This window comes from Eretmochelys imbricata, chromosome 20 (genome assembly GCF_965152235.1).
Source record: "Eretmochelys imbricata isolate rEreImb1 chromosome 20, rEreImb1.hap1, whole genome shotgun sequence".
Classification (NCBI taxonomy): domain Eukaryota; kingdom Metazoa; phylum Chordata; order Testudines; family Cheloniidae; genus Eretmochelys; species Eretmochelys imbricata.
The window spans coordinates 1,789,581-1,811,433 of NC_135591.1; the positions used below are offsets into that span (position 1 = coordinate 1,789,581).

The 21,853-nt window shown below is 57.3% G+C and overlaps 1 protein-coding gene across 1 annotated transcript; it reads right to left on the bottom strand.

Annotated features, from left to right (window-relative positions):
* Window positions 1-1,213: 1,213 nt before the first annotated feature.
* Window positions 1,214-16,351, bottom strand: C1QL4 (complement C1q like 4). The gene is made up of 2 exons (XM_077838799.1): window positions 15,767-16,351; window positions 1,214-1,393 (listed from the first exon to the last, which is right to left on the bottom strand). Exons 1-2 carry the CDS (start codon window positions 16,319-16,321, stop codon window positions 1,214-1,216), a joined length of 735 nt encoding a protein of 244 aa, XP_077694925.1. The 5' UTR covers window positions 16,322-16,351.
* Window positions 16,352-21,853: the final 5,502 nt, after the last annotated feature.

A 21,853-nucleotide genomic window follows, 5' to 3' on the forward strand; every position in this document is an offset into this window, starting at 1 on the left:
CCAGCAGGGGGCAGTGGAGAGATTATGTACAGACAGGCGCATGTCAGCCAGTTGATAGGACACGAGACCATCCCTTGGGCAATACCCAGTGGGCAACCCCCCGAAGTCTATATATCGTAATATGCCCCACAACCCTTCATGCAAGAGACTTGTGGGGCTGCAAATGGTGACAGAGTATAATCTGGGGAGAAGAGACGAGGGGTAGGAGGGGTTCTCCCCACTTTGGGGTCTGGGGGGCCTCTGTACCAGGGTAGTGAGCTGTGGGGGGAGCTGGGATGCTCAATTCGTACCCCAATGCTAGGGAGAAGGCAGGCTTCTCTCCTGCCCCTGGGGGTGTCTGGCGGGGGCGGGGGCAGAGGGTAGGATCTGAGCAGAGGAGGAGGCGAGACCTGTTAGGAATCTGGGGGCTGTTTCCCCAGGTCCCCCTCCTGACATCCACCCAGTTCTGGATGAGGGTCAAGTCATTGGAGATTGAGAGGCTCGGGGGTGGGGGTGGGGGGTGAATTTTCTGCCCAGCCTGCCAGTGCCATCCCCTCCCCCCAGGGGGACAGGCAGGAGGGGCAGGGCCCCTGGGGTGGGAAAGACCAGCCCCTTCAGAACTGCAGCCCCCCACCCCAACGCCACATCCGTGCCCGACCCCTCCCTTCCCAGGGTCCCCCCCCTTGGGCCCCACCCAGCAAGGAGATCATTAGCACCTCCCCCCAGCTGATGGTGGGTTTGGGTCCCCACCACAGCCTGTTTTCTCCCCCCACTCCGCAGCCACCCCCCCATGTCTTCAGGGGCTGGTAACGTCTGGGGGTGCCAGAGCAGATGCCCTGAGCCCCTAGTTCCCCCTGCACCCCTAGACCCAGCCACCCACAGCCCCCCCGGGGGTCTGTCCCAGTTCATTTCCCTGAGCAGAGCCCCGGGGCCACGCTGGGGGGGCCGACCGGCTCAGTCCAGGGGGCCCCGGGGCCACGCTGGGGGGGCCGACGGGCTCAGTCCGGGGGGGCCCCGGGGCCATGCTGGGGGGGGCCGACAGGCTCAGTCCGGGGGGCCCTGGGGGCCACGCTGGGGGGGCCAACGGGCTCAGTCCGGGGGCCCCGGGGCCACGCTGGGGGGGCCAACGGGCTCAGTCCGGGGGGGCCCCGGGGCCACGCTGTGGGGGCCGACGGGCTCAGTCCGGGGGCCCCGGGGCCACGCTGCGGGGGCCGATGGGCTCAGTCCAGGGGGCTCAGTCCGGGTAGATGATGAAGCCGGAGAAGGTGCTGTATTTGTTGGTGTTCCCCCCATGCACCTTCCCCCCGTCCAGCTTGATGAAAACCTCGTCGCCCACGTCCAGGTGCAGGATGACGCTGTTGCTGGCATAGTCGTAGTTCTGGTCCGCGTCCTGGGCGATGGCGCTGGCCCGCACCTGGGGGGAGATGGGGGGGCGCGTTAGACGGGGGGGGCCGCTGCTGAGCCCCTGCCCCGCTGCCCAGAGCACAGCTCCCCATGCAATAGATCATGGGCCCCGATCCTGCACCCGCTGACGCATGGGAGGCCCCTGGTGATCCACCCCTCCCCCACGGCACCGAGGTACCCCCCCCACTGATGGGGGGGCAGTGCTGGCCAAAGACGCGCCCGGGGCGTGGCTCGGCCCCATGGCAGGGACCCATCCACTCCACTGGCCTCTTGGCCCCGGTGAACCCAGGGGCCTGAGGGCCATGGGCCTGGCCTCGGCGTCTCTCTGCCCCAGGGACGGCGCCTGGAAGGGGAGGGGGACCCCTGGGGTCCTCTCGTCCGACCCCGGCCTAGTACCGGCCAGGGGCCAAGAGCCACGGCTGAACTAACGCGGGGACCGCCCTGAGTTCAAACCTTCCCGTCCCGGGCTGGGGGGTGAATCGCCCCCATCTGGGGCACTGGGTCTGGGGGTTAATCCCCTCCCCCAGCACCAGGGCAGCCGTTTCCTCGTCTGCGTTCGCCCCAGCTGCAGCTGCCCCGGCACTGGGGAACTCCAGCCGCCTTGGGAACCTCCGCTGTGGGGGGGCGGGACCCCCCACCTGACTGGCTGCCTTCCCCGCTGCGGAGGTTCCCAAGGCGGCTGGAGTTCCCCAGTGCCGGGGCAGCTGCAGCTGGGGCGAACCATCCCCACTCTGCCATCCCCACAATCTGGGTGGCTGCTGGAGGCTGGCAGCGCTCTCCCCCTCCCCGCGCAGGAGCCAAGAGGGGCTTTTGCGTTGTGGGGAGGGAGCTGAAAGAGCCCAGCCGATCAGAGTGGCTGTGCTTCCCCCCCTCCTGTGAACAATGGGCCAGTCTGCCCCCCCATCCCTTTCCTCCCTGTAAGGGGGGGGGAATCCCTGCCCCCCCCCAGGCCTGGGAGAGGGGGGTAAAGACCCTAGCAGCTGCAGGAGCAGAGGTGAGGTTGGGAGGGGGCAGAATTGATGTGGGGGCATAAGTAATTGCTGGGCTGTGGGAGGGGCAGTTGTGGGGCCGTGGGGGGGCTGAATTGAATCATTGGGGGTCTGGGGAGAAGCTGGGAGCTGCTGCAGCACGGGCCGGACTCATCGCCCTGACTGGGCGGGTCAGCAAAGCTCAATAGACTAAAACCATCCCAGAATCTGGGGTGTGGGGCCAGTCCCCCCATTCGTTTGGGATCCTGATGATTGACCGTCAGTATAGGGTTACGATTACTAATTCATCTCTATGTAATCTACACACAGAATTCATACAACTATATCATGAATTGAGAGATCAATTCTTAATTAATAGCGGATAGTAATTATATTTATGCAGGATCGTATTATTGTATGAGACGCCATGTAACTATAATTAATATAATCACTATATTATGTAATGCTCCATATAAGTATCATAGACTCACTATATTATTGTTGATTATTAATTATGAACTAATTGCATAGTGTGTTAAATATAATTAATATAACCACTGCCTTATGAATCTAGATGATCATTAATTGTGTCATACATTCAGACACTCAGACAGTCAGTGATGGTGACAGAGGTTGTTGCTAATACGAGGTATTTGTCAGCATACAGTAGAATTAGCAGCAAGAGAAAGGCAGCCTCACCAGCACGGGGATAGACTCAGGACACCCCCCCCACTCCACCCCCCACCTTGTCACATAAGCCCAGATCTCACATGATCTCCTGACTCCAGGAGCTGGGGCTTTCAGGAACCCGCCCTCCAGTCCCAGGAACATCAGCGCTCCCTTCACCTCCCCATGGGCCGGTTCTTCAGCCTCGCTTGTTCCCGAATCCAGCCGTCAGAACGATCGTTATGAATGGAGCTTAGTTCGGCGTGCCGAACGGGCCGGAGTCGGTGCTAATGATGCACGGGGTGTTAGCGATCAGAGGGCATCTCTGCACAGCAATGTGTGTGGATCCTAGGACGGCTCGTGCACGGCAGGACTTGGACCCTACCTGGTTTTGATCAGAGGGTTAAGTCCTGATAACCCTAATGCCACACTCTCCTGGTGCTTTGCAGCAGTAGCCGAGCAGGGCTATGCTGGAAGACGGGGCAGGCCCATGTCAGGTGCTGGGCTGGGACCCAGGAGATCTGGGCATGTCCCTTGAATTTCTCCGGCCCCATTTACCCAAAGGGGACAGATTGCAGCCCTGCCTCTGTTTGCTTGGGGAGCTCTGCGGGCAGGGCCTGTCTCTCACTGACTCCGTGCAGCCCCCGGTATGAGGGGTTGTGAGCTCAGCCGGAGCCCGTGGAAATAATCGATACGGCTGATGTGCCCATTATTAATGCCATGGGGCCCGATCCTGCTCCGCTTTAAGCTTGTGCAGCCCCGACTGACACAGATTTACCGGCCGAAATGGTTGCACGAGCCTGGCCTTTCCGATGAAGGTGGGTTTCTAGGGCGGGGCCGGTCTCAGTGCCCTGCTTAAGGATGCGTCGAGCTTTGCTCTCTTTGTTATGTATGGAGCATGCGGCAGAGCGGTGGCCCCCAACCGCAGCCCGGTTGCTGGCGGGGGGGGGGGTGTTTCAAGGATTTGCGTGAGTTACAATGAATTTTAAAAAGCTCATTTAAGAAATGGATCCGTGGGCGTCTGGCCGGGCGGGAGCAAGTGCCGCTCAGCCGCTCTCGCCAAAACCAGTAAAGATGTGACCTCGTCCACCCGGCCTTGCTAATGTCCAGGGACCGAGCCGGCGACAACCACGCCGCAGAGCCCGAGAACGGCCGGGAGGCAAATCTCGAGTCCAGCTGAGACGACGAGGAAGGTTTTTTTCAAAGAATTTGCTGGGGTCAGTGGTCACTTTTTCCCATTAGGATATTAATAGGAAATATAATTATGGTCTGTTGATAATTGTATTTGATCATCGTCATATTTTCATTATTAATCACTCCCAGTAATAGATTGCACACAATCCGAATACAGCCTGTGAAATGTAAAACAAAACCTAACCAGGGTAGGGAGGGGGGAAGGGCACATGCCAGAGTTTTGCAGATGCTCCCACGCCTCCTTGGCTCTGATCTTCCAAGGGATTTAGGCACCTAACTCCCACTGGCTTGGTGCTCAGGTGTTTGCAGGATCTGACCCGAGGGGCGGGGGGTTGTAGCTTGTTTGTTCTCCTTGTTGTCACCTTTCCCTGGGGTGCACGTGACCCTCAAACGCATCCCGCCTGCTGCTGCCATGACTGGATACAGAGAGCGAAACTGACGGTGTGGATGGGCGAGAAGCCGGAGGGAGGCTGCTGGGGGATGGTGCAGGCTGGGTGTGGGTCGCTCTGGTGCCAAGCATCCCAGTGGCAAAGGGAACTGGCCTGGGTGCGGCCCAGCCCCCGTCCCGTTAACCTGGTTGGGTTTGGGGTGCTGTCGAATGAGTGGCTGTGGGCAGGCAGGGGTGACCCTGCTTTAAACCACTGCAGCTACCGGCCCGCCTCTGGTCTCCGGCCGAGACGGAGCCTTCCGGGGAATCAGCTCCTTTGCTCGGTCAGAGGTTTCCCTTCCGCCGGGGGCAGCAGGGGACGCTTGGCATCCTGCTGGCACCTGAGCACCTGCCCTGTGCAAAGCAGGGGGTCGGTCCTCTAGCTCACTGCACTGCAGGCCCTGGCCCGTGCGGCCTGCCCCTCTCTGCGCAGTGGGCCCCAGGCCCCCACTAGGGCCTGTGAGTCACCCCACGCCTGCCCCCACCCCCAGCCTCCTCGCTTCAGCTGTCCGGGCGTCCCCTGAGCCCTGGCTAGAAAATCTCTGACAATGGGCCGAGGCCTTTCTGCGGATCAAGCTGCCACAGCAGGGGATAAAGCTCTGCTCAGCAGCTGCCTGTCATCCCGCAGAAAGGGATCAAACTGCCGGCAGGCAGCTTATGGCAGAGCCGTAAACAGGGACCAGCCTCTGCCGGGCACGGCCAGGGCTTTATGGGGTGGATTTAGGTCCCTTTCTCTGAATCCGTCTCTGCCTCGATTCCTCCGCTCCCCCCACGGGCTCCCTCTCGGTCGCCAGTCCGAATGCTGCGCAGAAGGTCGGCCATGGAGCAGCCCTCTGTGGACCGAACCAGGCTTGGGTGGGTCCTGCCACCCTGGCAAACCCAGGCCCTTGCTTAACATCCAGGAATTTAGCCTCACAAGTGTGCCTTGTTTTACAACTGGGGGAAACTGAGGCACAGAGCAGGCACAGTGACCTGCTCAAGGACACACAGCCAAGCAGTGGCAGATCTGCTGTGTCCCCCAGAGCTCTCCTTTTCCCATGTCAGGGTAGGCTGGGGTGCAGGGAAAGGCCTGTGGAAAGTTCACCCCCGCTGCTGTCCTGGCTCAGAGGGGTCAGCCCCTGGGTCGCTCAATCAGGCCCCAGTGTGAAATTCACTAAAACTCCCTGGAAACCCCAAACCTGGCGTCTTTCTCCCCACCCCCACTCTGAAGAATTGAAAATAAAACAGCCAGGGCCCATGGAAGTGTCAGCCGCGGAGACGAGCGATTAACAGCCTGCTGCTCCCCCCGCTGAGCTCTCCACATTAAAACTGCATGGAGGGGGTTAATTTCTTCTTGTTTCGCTGGAATTTCTCCACCCTGCCGGTGGGGTCCCTGGCATGCGGCCTCGCAGGGAGCTCAACAGGCAAACACGCTGGCTCCTGCACCCCTCCCATACAATGTGCTTCTGCCCCTCCCTTCACCTACAGCCACACACCCAATAACACAACACACGCACTCCGGCCCCCAGGGAGAGAGATCTGCATAACCGCACACACGCAGAGAATTACACAACGGCCCCACAGTCACACAAACGCTGACACCCTGCGAGTAACAACACACGTTTTGACACCCTGCGAGTAATATCGTGACCGGCGGCAGGAAGAAGCTAGTAACACAATTCCAGACACCCCCATAAATCCACAGATGTTTACGCTTCGCCAGACACACACCTCCTGCCCAAAGTCTTTGCGCGGCCTGGCGTAGACCTGGGGAAATAACTGATTGGTTTGGTCTGGCAGCCAAAAAAAATCCGAAAAATAAATTTGTCTCAGGTGGAATATTTTGCTTAGTTTTTGGGTGTTTTTTTCACCTTTTTATTTTTAGTTACATCCAGCGAAATTTCAGAATACTGCAGTTTGGAAACAACACGTCGAACTGGTTTGTTTTGAAAATGTCAAAGCGAAAACCAGTTTGTTTGACTGTTTAGAAATTTTTCACCCCCTTTTTGGGGAAGGGCAAAATTATTTGCTGAGTTTGTCAGGAAATTGCATTTTTCGGTGACTCAACTCTTTGCCTTCAGCGCAGGTCGACGGCCTGTCTCAGGCGTCCGTTGGTAACGGGATAACTTACGAATTCCGCAAGTTTTGAGCCAGTCCAAGATTTCAGGGGCTATTCCAGGCATCGGTGAGCAGAACCCGAGTCATTCTGGGGAAAACGGGAAAACCCTTTTCCGCTAAACTCCGCCCCCCACCCCCAAGGGCCCGTTCAGCGCCAGACGCCTCTCGAGCGCCCCGTCTCCTGCCTACACCTGTCCCGGCAGCCGTTTCAAATGCCACGGTCGCTGGTGGGGTCCAGAGTGTGACCTCGTGGACGGAGTATTGGGCTGGGACTCAGGAAACCTGATTTCTGTTCCTGGCTCTGTCACTGGCCTGCTGGGTAACCGTCACAAGTCATGCCCTCCGGTGCCTCAGTTTCCCCATCTGTATAATGACCCTGACCTTTGTGAAGCACTTTGAGCTCTCCTGCCGAGAGGCGAGCTGGGTGTGCTTAGTATTAATACACAAGTAACAGAGTGGGTGACCCTTTTACACACCTGGCCACACACACATGGAATCACACCAATGTAGAGACACAAGACTAATGCCCGTGCTCACACCCCATCTAACACACACACAGGGGCGCCTCTGGCTGGCTGGGAGCTGACACTTTCCTCTTCCTCGTGCTGGGATTCAGTAGCCAGAACCCAAGAAAGGAGCAGACTGGAGTGGCCGGGGGGGGGGGGGGGGGGAAGCTTGTCTTGGGGGAGGGGTCATTGGGTCCGCTGGTAGTTGGGGAGCTATTTCCCATTCTGCACTGCTGGGTTTATGTGGCTAAAACCCCTCCACACCCAAAGAGGCAATTTTAATGAATTACCCTGCAGCTAAAGCTGGGCCATATAATTATCCCCATTGCACAGAGGGAGACACTGAGGCACAGAGCCGGGAAGGGACTTGCAGAGCCAGGAATAGAAGGCAGACGTCTTGGCTCCAACTCCCCAGTTCTAACCTGCAGGCTCCACCCCCACCCCCAGTTCCCTGTGCTGGGAGCCCATCAGATCTTGCACGCCGCAGGGCCGGACCGGGTCAGGACGTGGACAGGAGACCTCCACGGCCCAGGCCTGGGCTCCACAAGAGGTGCTCTGACCCCTGGGCCAGCGCCGACCCCCACTGCCCCAGCGTGGTGCTAGGGGGCGCTGTGCTGCGGGAACTAGCGTCAGGTGCTGGCTGGCAGAGCTGGGGCCGTAACCCCGGAGTGCTGGGGCCATTGCAGCTTGGTAAGTTGCTGCCTGCCTCCCTAAACCCCCTCGGTCGCCCCGCCGCGGTGCCTGGTGCGACGGTTTTCACGTCAGGGATGCCCAGACACTGCGACGGTGCAGGGGGATCCAGCACCCCCTGGGCAGAGGGAGGCTTCGAGAGCGATCGCACCCAAGGCCTGAGATTCGCTCTGGGGCTCAGCGCCGAGCGCCCCAAGATGGAGGCACCTCGGTGGTGGGCTGAAATGCCACGTTACGTGTTGTGGCGTGTGCAAAGATAGCCCCTTGTTCTGCTTTTCACACCCGCGTTACCCGTGAAGTGAGCTGCTAGGGCCAGGCCTGCCGTCGCCCGGAGCCCCTTTCCTCCCAGAGCCCTTGGCAGACCTATCGAGAGATGGAACCGATCAGCCGGCACTGATCTGCAGCTGCTCGAGGGTGGGCGCAGCGGCTCTGTAACAGCAACAAGCAGCATGCCCAGGGAGCGCTTGCCAGCTCTGAAACGCAGCCACCTCTGGGGTGGAGCGCGGCAGATGTTTAAGGCTGCCTGATGGCTTAGGACAGGCTGTGAACAAGGACTCGCCCCCTTGCAACCGCAAAGGCGTTTTAGGGAGGCAGACTGGGGCGGCCTCCTGCTGACTCACCGGCTCTCCCCTCGCGCTTGCCCGTCCAGCTAGTGAGCCGGCTGAGGTTGGCTGAGCTGACAGGATCACAGCCGAGCTGGCAGGGCGGCCGCCTTGGAGGAGTTTCTGACAGTGTCTGTGAGCGGCGCGGGGGGGTGAATATGTGCTTTTAAAATGCCGCTGGAGAGAAGTCGAGAGGATTTGCTGCCTGTTGATGAACGGACTGTAATTCCTCAAGCGTTTTCTCACCTCCCCGGGGTGAGGAATGCAGCTTCGACGCGCTCCTGGGGCAGATTTCCATTAGAGGCAGAAACTCTTGTGGGGGGGGGAGGGAGGGGGAAATATCTATCGTAGCTTCATGTCTTCTGCAAAAGTAGAAGGACCTTTCCTTTATTTCAGAGCTCTGATTTGAGCGGCTTTGCCAGACCAGAGCCAGCCCCAGGTTCGCTGAACCCAGTGTCCCGGCTCTGACTGTGGCTGGCACCGTGTGGCGGACGAAGGGGTGAGATGGGAGACCCCTGCCACAGCAGACAGAAGGTAATTGGCCCCCAGGAAGGTCTCTTCTTGATCCCACATCACTGAGACTGACTTAAATCCGGTGCAGGATGTTTGCTCTCAGTGCAGGGGTTAGGAGTCAGGACTCCTGGGTCCTACTCTTTGCTCTGGTGGGGAGTGGTGTCTAGTGGTTAGAGCTGAGCAAGGACCTTGCCAGCGGCTCAATGTGCGACCTTAGACAAGCCACCTCCCGCCCCCCGGCCCGTCTCTTCTTCCTCATGTGTAAATTCAGGCCAACGCTACCAAGCCTGGCAAGGAGCCGGGTCATCGTTCAGGGCTACTTTAAACGTGCCCTGCACCCTCCGCCCATGGGGAGCATGTGGCCTTGAGGAGCCAGATGCCTCCGTCCTGGGGCCACGCTGAGGGCCTCTGGCAGAGTCTCCCCCGGGCCGGCGGCGTTGCTGCGAGCGGAGTGGTTTGTTGCTGTGAGTTTCACGCTGGTGGAGCGCGCTTGATTGACAGCTGCAGAGACCTGTGCCTATTTACTCGCCCCCCGGGACAGCTATGCCTGCAGCCAGCACCCCTGCCCTTGAGAGACCCGTGCAAGGGGCAGGACCGGGGTCAAATCTCCACGGCCCATTTAATCCTTGGCCTCTCGCTGCAGCTGCCAATTAGCACCGGCCTGGACAGCTGTCTCCCTTCCTAGGGGCTCAGTTGAGGCTCCACAAACTCATCTCCATGCCTGTCAGACAGGGACCAGGTGGGAGCTGGCGCCCATGGGGCGGCCGGCTCCGTGTCCTGCTCCCTCCCAATGCGACGTCTCAGAGCTGGCTCGTAATTACTTTGAAATCTCACTCCTTCAAACTGTCACCGCTCGGCAGCACCAGCTCTGGGATGTGAGACACGCTGGGCCAAACGGCTGTCACTTGGGGAGCTGGTGGAGGAGATGTGGAAACTGGGGCCCGGGCTCCGATTTCTAGTCTGGTCGGCTCAGGAAGGGAGAGCCTGGCCGATCAACTGGGGCTCGCTCCAGGATCCTCCCCCCGAGCCCAGATTCCCTCCCCAAACCTGACCCTGCCATGACAAGGTGGCTTCTCGACCCTGCGGGGGGGGGTGTCTGTGCGTGTATTTGTGTCTAGCAACTTCAAACAATTTCTGGCTGGTACGATTGCCTCCGAAATCCACCAGTCTCCCACCCCTGGGGCACACTGACCCATCCTGCGTGTTCATAATCTGTGAAACGGTGCAGTGAAAATACTGGGTTCCGTGGGGGGGGGTTGGAAAGGAAGAGTTTCTTCTGGCTTTTCAGGGGGAAGGGAGTTCGTGTCTTGCTGACGGAGGGTGAAGGAATCCTAGCTGGTAAGAGCCCGCGGTCTCCCTGGGCCTGATCCTGTGAGATGTGGCGCTGGGCGGCGGGGAGTGATGGAAGGCAATGGATACAAACATTTTATGGTGAGTCTCTCTAAGGGCCCATCAGCACCCAAATCTGACTGCCTGAGGGCAGATTTACAACAGCTGCCCGTCACTGTCTTGCCAATAGGACATAAATACCACCAAGGCTTTAATTCCCTGGTAAAATAAGCTACATAAATAAAAAGTGCAGAGGGCCTTTATTAGACCTAGACGGAAAGGCTGGGTGGGGTGTCTGTGAGGGAGGGGATGTCTCCTGTCTGATCTTGTTTGACAGGAGAGTGTTTTGGTATTAAAAATAAAATTAAAAAAAAAACCAACCCACTGACAAATTGACTGCAAACAGGTCCCCGGGGACTCATGGAATGAACCGATCTCACCAGCAGCGATGTCTGTTTCTAGCCCTCCTGATATTTATTATTTAATAACCAGGCGATTCTTCCTGTTTGCAAGCGGAGGGAGAGAGGAGGGTGTCCCAAGGTGTGACTGCCCCATAGATACACCCAAAGCATCCCTATTAATCTCTCTCTCAAAAAAATCAACCTGACCTTTGGGGCCGTTTTCCGGTCAGCGCTATTCCAGCCTCTGCTTTTATTCTAAACTAGGACTAAACCGGCCAGACCTACAATGATCCCAGATTTCCAAGCTGTAGTATAAAGGTGGGGGCTAGGATTTTTTTTTAATATATTAGGGGCCAGACCCTCAGCACTGAAGTTGACGGAACCATGTCAGTTTACACCAGCTACAATTCTGGCCCCTGGAGATGATCAGAATTCATTATCAATAGCCTTTGATCTAGTCGAGGTGCCGGCCAAACAGCCCTGAATAACAAACTGATCCTCTGGCAGCGGGACAGAAGAGTGATGGTAACGGCCAGGTTCTTTTGCTGATTGAAGGGGAGAGGGTGAGCCAAATGGGAACTTTTCACACCAGACTCATTTTAGGTGGTAGCTGGCAAGAAAGCCAGTCCCAGCACCCCAGTACAGACCTCACTGCTGTGACATGGGACAGGAAAGCCTGCAGGTGACAGGAGAGAAACTGACACAGGCAAAGAACCGTACGGCCCCCCGGCGACGTTGCTGCAGCAGCACTGGGCCTTGTTCTCTGTTGCCCGGCACCTTGCGCCCGGGTTTACACCAATGCACTGTGGGTGTGAAAAGTTTCAATTCTGGCTGCGTTTGGCCTGGATGTTAAGGATTGCACATGGTGACGGAGGTCCAGGGGCTTCAGTCGGCACCGGCTCAGGATTGGGCCCCGCGGCAAAAGGACTCGCTGATATAGAAAACAGTGGGGTTTGGGCGTTAGCGCCTACTAATCCCACGGCTAAAGACACTTGGCGACCAAATGTAAATATGTCTATTGATTCGCTCAAGAGACACACAGACGGCTTCTCTGAGGAGCTGCTTTCATTAGTCCAGGCAGCCGGTGGGAGGGAGAGGGGGATGCATTTAAAGTTTGAGATCAATGGCTTATTTATCTTTAATAAATGGAGGGTGTCCAGGTTGAGCTTCTAAACGGTGTCGTTTTAGCTCAACTGTCAAGTTATTTTCTTTATTGAAAAAGGAAAAGAAAAGAAAAGAAAAGAAAAAGAAAAGAAAAGAATCACCTGATACTAAATATCTTAATCCCGGCCTTCGCGTGGTTCTCTGGGCATGTGAACATCAACCCCATAAAATAGGAAATAAACAATATTTCTCAGGGTATTTTTGAAAAAAGCAGGAGGAGGACTTGTGGCAGCTTAGAGACTAACAAATTTATTTGGGCATAAGCTTTCGTGGGCTAAAACCCACTTCATCGGATGTATGCAGTGGAAAATACAATAGGAAGATAACTGTATTTTCACTCCATGCATCTGATGGAGCGGTTTCTAGCCCACAAAAGCTTATGCCCAAATAAATTTGTTAGTCTCTAAGGTGCCACAAGGACTTGTTCTTTTTGCGGATACAGACTAACACGGCTGCCCCTCTGAAACAGGGCATTTTTGTTTGTTTCTGGGCCAGGTTCTATGCAGTGGATTTTAAAGCACCCGACCCCGCTTTGGAGCGGATGCTAATAAAGCATGTGGAGGTGAGGAGAAGATTTGATATGAGTTTATTGACAGTGGAGTAGAAGAGGAAGGGAGAAAAAGACAAATGATTCTCCAGAGATGAAAAATCTCAGGTTTTTATCCCCCCTGTTGGGGAGACTTGGGAGGATTTTAGAGGAAATTTTGAGAGTGTAAATCTGTCAACATGGTGAGTGTGTATCTATCGACATCCTCGACATCGACGATCTCTCTATAGAAACACCCTCGGTAAACATATGCAATATAGTAAATCTAGGTGCGTGACAGTATTTAGTGCTATAGAGACACTTTGAAATGCATATAAACTATTAACCATTATGTGCATATAGATTTACTATTCAGCTACACGTACAAAGTATTGTGTATCACACAGTCTGCGCAGGATATGTGTACATAAACTGTTTCTTTATAATTACGTGTCTACACACCACTAAACTATTAAATAGGGTACATACATTCTGTAAAGTATTTATATTATAGACACTGAAATGTAGCCATAATACACACTCACCCACAGAGGCGGTAGGGTTGTGTTTATAATATCCTGTACAGGGCGCACAGAATCGCAGTTTAATAGCATATATTGGACTATAGACTATTCTATATAAACTGTTCAACCGCTGATGTACATTACATATTAGACAAACACACACTGAATGTATAGTTAATAAATATCCCCGCTAGACGTATAGATTCCCCTGTGCACTCTCAGTATATTATAACATACATTACACATGCAAGCAGCCATATGTAATATCTATTACACACACACACGTAAGAACTGCTTATGCTTCTATAACATCTCTCCTCTTGAACGATCAATGAAGGTGCAGATACTTCTCATCTTATTTTATTTTTTGGCTCAACACAGAGCAGGTTTTGAAAACCCATCTCCGGTATTCCGACTCCTGCTAATCTGAAAAAATGTAACAACTTCTCTCCCACACCACAACCCCCCACATTTGATTAAACTTTACAAGCCCATCTCTCTGTGTTCTGAAGGAGTGAGTGTGTGTGTGTGTGTATTTGTGGGTTGCTTTGATTGTTGCATGTATCTTATTCTTTGCTATTTTTGGGGTAGGGGGGGAATCTATTTTTCTTCTAACAATTGCTGCAATAACGTCTGGACTCTGATAACACAATATTTTACAAATAAAATAGCCCACAGCTATCTTAAAAATAAATGCCTCTCGGATTCCAGATGCTCTGAGGTTTGCTTTCATTTTTTAAAGGAACGGGTAACCCTGCCCCTCCGTATTCTGAAGGACTGAATAGAACTGAATAGCTTTGCCCGGACCTTCTTGTTCTCTGTATTTTACTTTAGGAATAATACAAACAAACCGGTCAGCTCCCAAGCCAAGGTGTCTGGTATGAGGAGTTGGCGACTAATTCTAACCCAGCACTGGGTCACAAACCTAAAGGGACTTTCTTGAACCGGAGGGTTCCCAGCAAAATTAGTCTTGTTTGCATTTCAATTTTCTTAACTCTTTATATTGTCCCTTAAAAAAGAAACTATCTATCTATCTATCCCCATACACCCCCCTCCATAAATCCCCTCTATCTATCTATCTATCTATCCCCATACACCCCCCTCCATAAATCCCCTCTATCTATCTATCCCCATACACCCCATCTATCTATCTATCTATCTATCCCCATACACCCCCCTCCATAAATCCCCTCTATCTATCCCTATACACCCCATCTATCTATCTATCCCCATACACCCCCCTCCATAAATCCCCTCTATCTATCTATCCCCATACACCCCATCTATCTATTTATCTATCCGCATACACCCCATCTATCTATCTATCCCCATACACCCCCCTCCATAAATCCCCTCTATCTATCTATCCCCAGACACCCCATCTATCTATCTATCTATCCGTGTACACCACCTTCCATAAATCCCCTCCATCTATCCCCATATGCCCCATCTATCTATCCCCATACACCCCCCTCCATAAATCCCCTCTATCTATCTATCCCCATACACCCCATCTATCTATCTATCTTTCCGCGTACACCCCCCTCCATAAATCCCCTCTATCTATTCGCATACACCCCATCTATCTATCTATCCCCATACACCCCCAACCATAAATCCCCTCTATCTATCCCCACACACCCCCTCTATCTATCTATCTACCTAAAATATATTTATACAATTGAAAACCCGCCGCACGGTCAGCATTCTCTAAACAATACCCCGAGCATTGCCGTACATAAACGTTATTATTACCAATGTTAATAACAAAATACCATTATGAACAGAAGGATTATAGCCCAGGGCATGTAAAGAGGTCATAGGAAGTCGCTGGATTTTAGAACCTGCCCTGTTTGTAGGGGTCTAGGCAGCCCTTCCCACATGGGGTTTATGGACCTGGCTGCTGCCCTTCCCCTCCCCAAAGCTCCGAATCCATCACACACACACAGCTCTGGCAAGGCTGGGCACAGGTGAGAGGGCAGGTGTGCACACTGGCAGGGTGGAGCTGGGGAGCATATGCTTGGAGGTAGGTTTGGCTGATTTACAGGTAAAAGCTACTGTCTTTCATGGGTGGGTTGGCAGGAACTGGGACCTGCAGGTGAGGTGAGAGGAGCCAATGGGAGTTGCAGGTGGGGTGGGCGGAGCCAGTGGGGTGAGGGGTGGGGTTGCAGGTGATGTGGGTGGAGCCAGTGGGGGAGTGGACCTGGGCTGGGTGGAGCCAATGGGGAGAGGGGTGGCTAGCAGGTGAGGGGGAGGAGCAAGTGGGCTGGGCGGAGCTAAAGGGGGGAGAGGGGCGGGGTGCAGGTGAGGTGGGCGGGGTGCAGGGGAGGTAGGCGGGGCCTGTGGGGGGCGGGTTCCAGGTGAGGTGGGCGGAGCCCGTGGGGGGGGTTCCAGGTGAGGTGGGAGGAGCCAGTGGGGGAGGGGCAGGGTCCAGGTGAGGTGGGAGGAGCCAGTGGGGGAGGGGCAGGGTCCAGGGGAGGTGGGAGGAGCCAGTGGGGGAGGGGCAGGGTCCAGGGGAGGTGGGCGGGGCCCGTGGGGGAGGGGCAGGGTCCAGGGGAGGTGGGCGGGGCGGGGCCCGTGGGGGAGGGGCGGGGTCCAGGGGAGGTGGGCGGGGCGGGGCCCGTGGGGGAGGGGCGGGGTCCAGGGGAGGTGGGCGGGGCGGGGCCCGTGGGGGAGGGGCGGGGTCCAGGGGAGGTGGGCGGGGCGGGGCCCGTGGGGGAGGGGCGGGGTCCAGGGGAGGCGGAGGCCGCAGAGCGGGGGCGGGGGGGTCTCCTACCTGCCCGTTCTTCATGAGGTCGGCCCACATGCTGGTCCCGTCCCCGCCGCGCATCAGCACGTGGTAGGTGAAGAAGTAGATGCCGGGCAGGGGGCAGGTGAACTTCCCGCGGGTCGGCTCGTAGTAGTTCCCCACGTTGGTCACCACGTCGTCGAAGCGCAGCACCTCGTAGCCCTCGTGGGGCTTCCGGAGCCCGGCGTAGAAGGCGATCCGGGGGCTGTAGAGCGAGGGGACGTAGCCCCCCGGCCCCGGCCCCGGCGGCCCCGGCCTGCCCGGCTCTCCGGCGGGACCGCGCGGCCCCGGCGGCCCCGGGGGGCCCGGCGGCCCCCGGATCCCAGACTTGCCCCTCCTCCCTGGGTCCCCTTTGCCCCCCGGCGGGGCCGGGGGCGGGGAGACGACGGCCAGCTCCGGACTGGCCTCGGCGGAGGCCGCCCCGTGGGTCTGGGGCGTGTGGGGCTCGCAGACCATGTGGCAGCTGCCCAGCGCGCCGTCGGGCGAGGAGGCCTTGGAGCGGTGCACCACCAGCGGGATGGCCACCAGCAGGACCAGGACCATGGCCACCCCGAGGGCCGCCCCGATCACCCTCTTCTTGCGGCTCAGCCTGGACGCGGCCAGGGCTAGGAAGTCGTCTTCGCTTTTGGAGGGAATGGTGGGAGCTTCTCCAGGGACGGGCCGGGGGGGGCGGATCCGGAACCCCCCAAAGAGTCCGGGGAGGAGAGGCGGCCCCGGCGCGGCGCCCACGGAGCTGCCCTGCTGCGCCCCCGGGCCGGCTCCGCAGCCGGCTCCGCTCCGCACTTGTTGACTCGGCTCCGAGGGACGGGAAAGTTCCCACCAAGTTGCCCAGGCGCGGGGCGCCCGCGTTCCCTGCCGCCCGCGCCGCCGCCCCGCACCGCGCCGGAGACGCGCTCTCCTTGCCGGGAGACGCTCCGGATTGCTCGCGCTTCGCTGGACGCAGCGGCAGCGGGCGGAGGGGGGGGGTCGGCGAGAGCTGGGAGGAGGGTGACGGGGGGGGAGACTGCGAGGTTTTGTCTTCCCCTCCTGCCTCCCGGAGAGCCCAGCTGGTGACCGCGGCAGCTCCAGGCTTCTCCTCGTGCCAGCTCAGATGGGCATCATCTCTGCGCAGCAAGCCCGAGCGGGAGCCTCCGGTCCCCCCCCCCGCCTCCCTGGCGCCCCCCACCCCGAGCTCCCCCGGCGCTCAGCGGGGAGGGAGCGAGGAGGCCGGCCTGAGCGCGGGGGAGGCCGACGGTCGCTCGAAGACCAGCAGGGCCACCTCGGGGCCCAGGAGGGAGGCGAGGCCCAGCCCCAGCCCCAGCCCCAGCCCCGGGGGCGCGGAGCTGCGGCGTGTCGGATCCCGTCCAGAGCAGCCGGGCTCCCCGGGCATTCGCAGGAGCGAGGGGCAGGCTGGCGGGGCCGGGGGTCCGCGGGCATCGTCCCCAAGTGCCGCGGGGGAGGAGACGCGGCTCAGGCAGGGAAGCATCACGTCTCTTCCGACAAGACGCGGAGCCGGCGGGGGGGTGACCCCGCCGTGCGCCCGCTGCTCGGCCCCATTGGGGCCTGGTGTTATCCTGGTTCCTATTACTGCTGTTTACTACCCCCCCCCCCAGTTCCGGGCTGCTAATCCTGCCGCTCCGGCCCCCCCCAGCTGGAGTCGTGTTTCAGGCTGTGTTTTATGTGCTGGGTTTGTATCGTTCCCCTGTGCAATTAACGCGCTTTACCTCCCCGCCTCTCTCTGCAGAGACTGATTAACAGTTGACAGATCGGCTACAGGGGCTGCAAAGCATCACAGTCATTAATTAATCAATTACCCCCCACCCCCACCCCGTCCAGGGATCCTAGCGCTCCATCTTGCAAGATGCCGTAGCCCGCGTGAGGGGCAGGGAGGCGTCCGCGTGTAAACTAACCTACCCTTGCAGGGGAGCCAGGCGGGCGTGTTTACACCAGGCATCCATAGACATGAGGGATGCGGGGATGTGACACCCCTGGCCATGCTCCCGGGCTCGGCCTGCAGCGGGGTGCAGAGGCCGGAGCCCGGTGACATGCACAGCTCAGCTCAGCCTGGCCTAGCCCCTAATTCCCCCATCGCTGAGCTAGGGCAGGGCAGGCCTGTCAGCGACACAGCCTCACTGCCTGGCCAGGGCTGCGTCCTCTGGCTACCGGAGCTCCCGCTGGGTTTCAGCGTGATTCCGGGGGAGTTCCTATTGATGTACCCAACTCATGACGCCTTCAGGGGGCCTGTTTCTCAGAGCAGGAGACACTGAGCCTCAACCGAGCACCCCCAAATCAAAGCTCCTAGAACTCGCGGGTTCCTTCTGGAAACCTTGGCCAAAGTGTGAGTGTAAATCTATTTAACATACACACTCCTCTTTGCAGGGCACCTCTGTGTAGAGGGGTTCATTCGAGACACGCTGTAGAGAGGTGGTACCTTGCTATTCTTGTGGCTGTTGCACAGACAAATACACAGTGTGTGTGTGTCAATTCTGTGGGGGTGTGAGGCTATTTGGGGAGTGCGAGGAGACTGGGGCGTGTAACATGCAGAGGGACAGCCGAAGAGCAATATGGCTGTACAGTTAGGAGGGTACAAAAATTCTGTATATCGACAGAGCGAGCTCTGCGTGTGTATGGGGGGGGGTGCATGAGAGAGAGACAGCTGGTCCCCTGGCCAGCCCTTTGTCAGGATGTCACTACTTGGCTAGCTGGCTGGCCAACGGTCCTGTTCTGTGCTAGTCTAGGCAGGTTCCTAACCCCCCTGGACAGGTATCTCGAGCTAGTAGCACTAGAAATTTCACAGACAGCTTTTTAGAGCTTGACACGTATTCTGCTCCCCTGACAACCCCCCCCCCTTATTAAAATGCATTTTGAGGGGCCTCCGGTGACTTTAAGCCAGTGAAATGTCACGATGGGTCTGGTCTCCACTGGCTGCGCAATCTTGGAAACAAAATCAAGTTACAGAGGATTAAAAATCCCCATGGTGTGTGAGTGTCTCTCTCTGCTTATTGTCTGTTAGTTTGTGTAGTTAGTGCATGTGTGTACGTGTGCCGTGGCGCTTTCCCGTTGTTTGTTTGCACACGTAAAACCTTTCTCAGCAAAGATTCCTTCTTTGATCGCCCTCAGGACCTGGGGGAATTGTAGTTAATTTTTAGGCCGAGCTCGGAGCCAGGGTCTGGCTATTCCAATACATCTCAATAGCTACCAGTCTTTGGCCTGCAGCAGTTGTCTCCCATGCTTCCGCATTCATCTTGGCAGAAGAGCAGGGGACGTTTTGCGCTTTGGGATCTGATTTATGGTTGCTCTTTTCGAATCTTTACTGAATTTGCTCCTTTGATGCAAATGTAGCTCTGCCCTCAGAGCTCCGGGGAGCTGTGCTGATTCCGGAGACTCGCCATCCAGAGAGAGTCAAATCTGCATTTTCTGAGCAATTAGGACAGAAAGGAATATTGTGCAAAGGGCTGCCTGGTTCTCCAGGGTGGCGACCTCCAGCTTTCCCTGACACCCGGCCCCTTTCAGATCAGCCAGCGGGCTGGGAACTGGGCCGGCGCTCGATAGCAATTCCATCTCTTTGTCCGCTCCTTGCTCTGCCCCGCTGGCAACGGACTCTCACTTTTAACGGGGGTTTCGATGTGAGACGTTCGTGGGTCTCGCCTTTATGCGTGTGCGTGTTAAGGGGATTGTCAGTGTGTCTCTGAGCGTGTTTCCCTCTGTGTTTGTGCGTTTGTTACGGTGTGAATTTGTGTCTGCCTGGGCGTCGGTGTAAATCTGCACGTGTGTGTGTGTTGGTTTCTGGCCGCCTGTCTGTCTTGCGGCGACTTGCCCCGGTTTGAGGGCCCGTGCCCCGGAGCCGGCCTGCAGCATCAGCACTTGCGATCGTACGTCTGGTTTAGCCGTATCGTTTTTAATTTGCAGGCTGGGCCAGCCCCCTTCCAAAGGGCAATAATCAATCAGCCGGGATATTAGACGGATTTATGGGCGCTTTGTGCACCGGGATCAATGCAATTCTGGAAAAAAAATTCGAACAATGTTTGTGCAACAAATTACAGCAGCGGGAACGTCCCCCTCCCCTAGGCAGGGAGCGGAGAAGAATCCGGGGGGTGCACCAGTCAACGGGCGGCTTTTCCTCTCCACCTTGGCCCGAGGCCGCGCCCCCCACCCCCATCGGCTTTGGCTTAGCAGCAGCTGCCCCTAGTCGGGGGGAGGTGCTTGCTCCGTGGGCCACCAGAGCTGCTGTCTTCCTAGCCCAGACGACCTGCTGCCCCAGACTACGCCAGGGGCTGATCCTAATGAGCAGCAACAGCAAATCAATTAGCAAGCAAAGCAAGGGGGAGCCCTGCGGAGCCATGTGCTAATTAGCAGGACAGGGAGGGCTGGCTGGGACGTGGTAGGATCCTGGTGCCCCAGAGTGAAGGGCGATCCCTGCCCAGCTGCCCTGTGGGGGCTTTCCTCTGACCCAGGGCGGCTCAGGGGAGGGGGTTGCTGAGCTGCCGCACTAGGGACGCCAAGCCAAGGAAGGGAGGAGACTGCAGCCTGGCTTCCCTGGGGCTGGGCTCTGGCCCCATCAGCTCCAGCCTTTGCCTTCCATCCAGGAAGGTCAGAGCATGTTGACTGAGAGGAAGGGGCACGGGGCCATGGCACAGGGCAGAGAACGCCAGCCAGTGACCCTGGCGGTGCTCAAAGGGATTGTCCAATGCATGGGGAAACTGAAGCTCAGAAAGGGGATGTGACTTGCCTAAAATCACACAGTGAGGTAGAGAACCCAGGAGTCCTGATCCCCCCCCCCCCCCGCATCATTAGATCCCACTCCCAGAGCTGGGGATAGAACCCAGGAGTCCTGGCTCTCAATCCCCCTGCTCTGACCTCAGAGGTGGGACAGGGGAGGGGAACACAGGGGGGATGGAGAGTGGAAGGGGAGGGAGGGAAGGAAGGGGACAGCAAATGCTGAAGGTAAAAACAGAGGCATAGGAGAAGAGCAAGATCAGAGCTGCAAAGGAAAATCTGGTAAAAAGGAGTTCAAACCGGAGCAGAGAACAATGAGATCAGAGGGACAAGGCCCTGGGGGTGGAAGAAGGAGCCTAGGGCAGGGGGGAGATGGGGGTGCTGAGTGCTGGGGCTTGTGCTCATGGGCTGGATTCTGCTCTCTGTCACCAGGGGGGAAATCCAGTCAGCCACTGGCTGCAGCAGGGCCTGGGCCGGATTCTGCATTCAGCTCCTACACAGTCAATCCAGACTTCCCCCAGGCCTCTCCTGGAGCGACTCTGGATTTACAGCAGGGAGGATGGGATCTGAGGTTTTGGACAAGGTTTTATTTCACCTTGGGAAGCCCCATGGTGAGATCTGAGCTGCCGCCTGCTCTCCCTTGCCCTGTGTAGTCCCTGACCCTGGGGCAACGAGCCTGTCTGCATGGCAGCGTTTCGCACCCACTGTGCCCTGCTGGAAATCACTGTACACCGGGCAGGGGATGGAGCAGCCCCTAGTGCATCCAGGACCCCAAATCCCACAAGGAGCCTGGAGTCCCTTCCTGTAACCTGGCCCCCGCCCCAAACTGGATGACAAAAAGAGGTACAAAGTAAAGATCTAACCCCGCCCACCATGCATGCCCCACCCACTTCACTGGGAAACTACATCTCCCAGAATCCATTGCCTTGGCCACACCCAGCCAGCTGTGCAAGGGATTCCGCGATAAAAAGGGACATGCAGGGAGAGGAATGGAGTGTGTATAACCCTGGCAGTCTACTTGCCATCAGCTACTGTGTATTGTGGGGCGGTGGCTCCAAGTCTGGGTGGGGCTGTCCCAGGACCCAAAAGCAAAGATCCACCTTGAAGTGGATCTCAGCCCTGGCTGGGTCTGTCTGACCCCCCTGGCTGGGTCTGTCTGCTCCCGCGGAGACTGGATCCAGCGTGTCACTGAAGACTTTCAGGTTGGCTGGATGCCTGGGTGACCTCTGCAGGCATTTGGGGTATTCTGTTTGTTTCCTTCCCTTGCTCCCCAGTCCCGGTTCTGCTCCTGTGCCCCTCACCCTGGTGTGAGCACTATCCAGAGGTGCATTAAGTGCTGTGACTAGCATCTGGTGCTGGCGGGTGTCCCCTTTTTTTCTC

Excerpts from the sequence above, each read along its gene's own strand:
- C1QL4 (XM_077838799.1), bottom strand. The coding sequence starts at position 16,321 with ATGGTCCTGGTCCTGCTGGTGGCCATCCCGCTGGTGGTGCACCGCTCC. Across the intron at positions 1,394-15,766 it reads ACCTCATGAAGAACGGGCAG|GTGCGGGCCAGCGCCATCGC; the intron begins GTAGGAGACCCC and ends ATCTCCCCCCAG.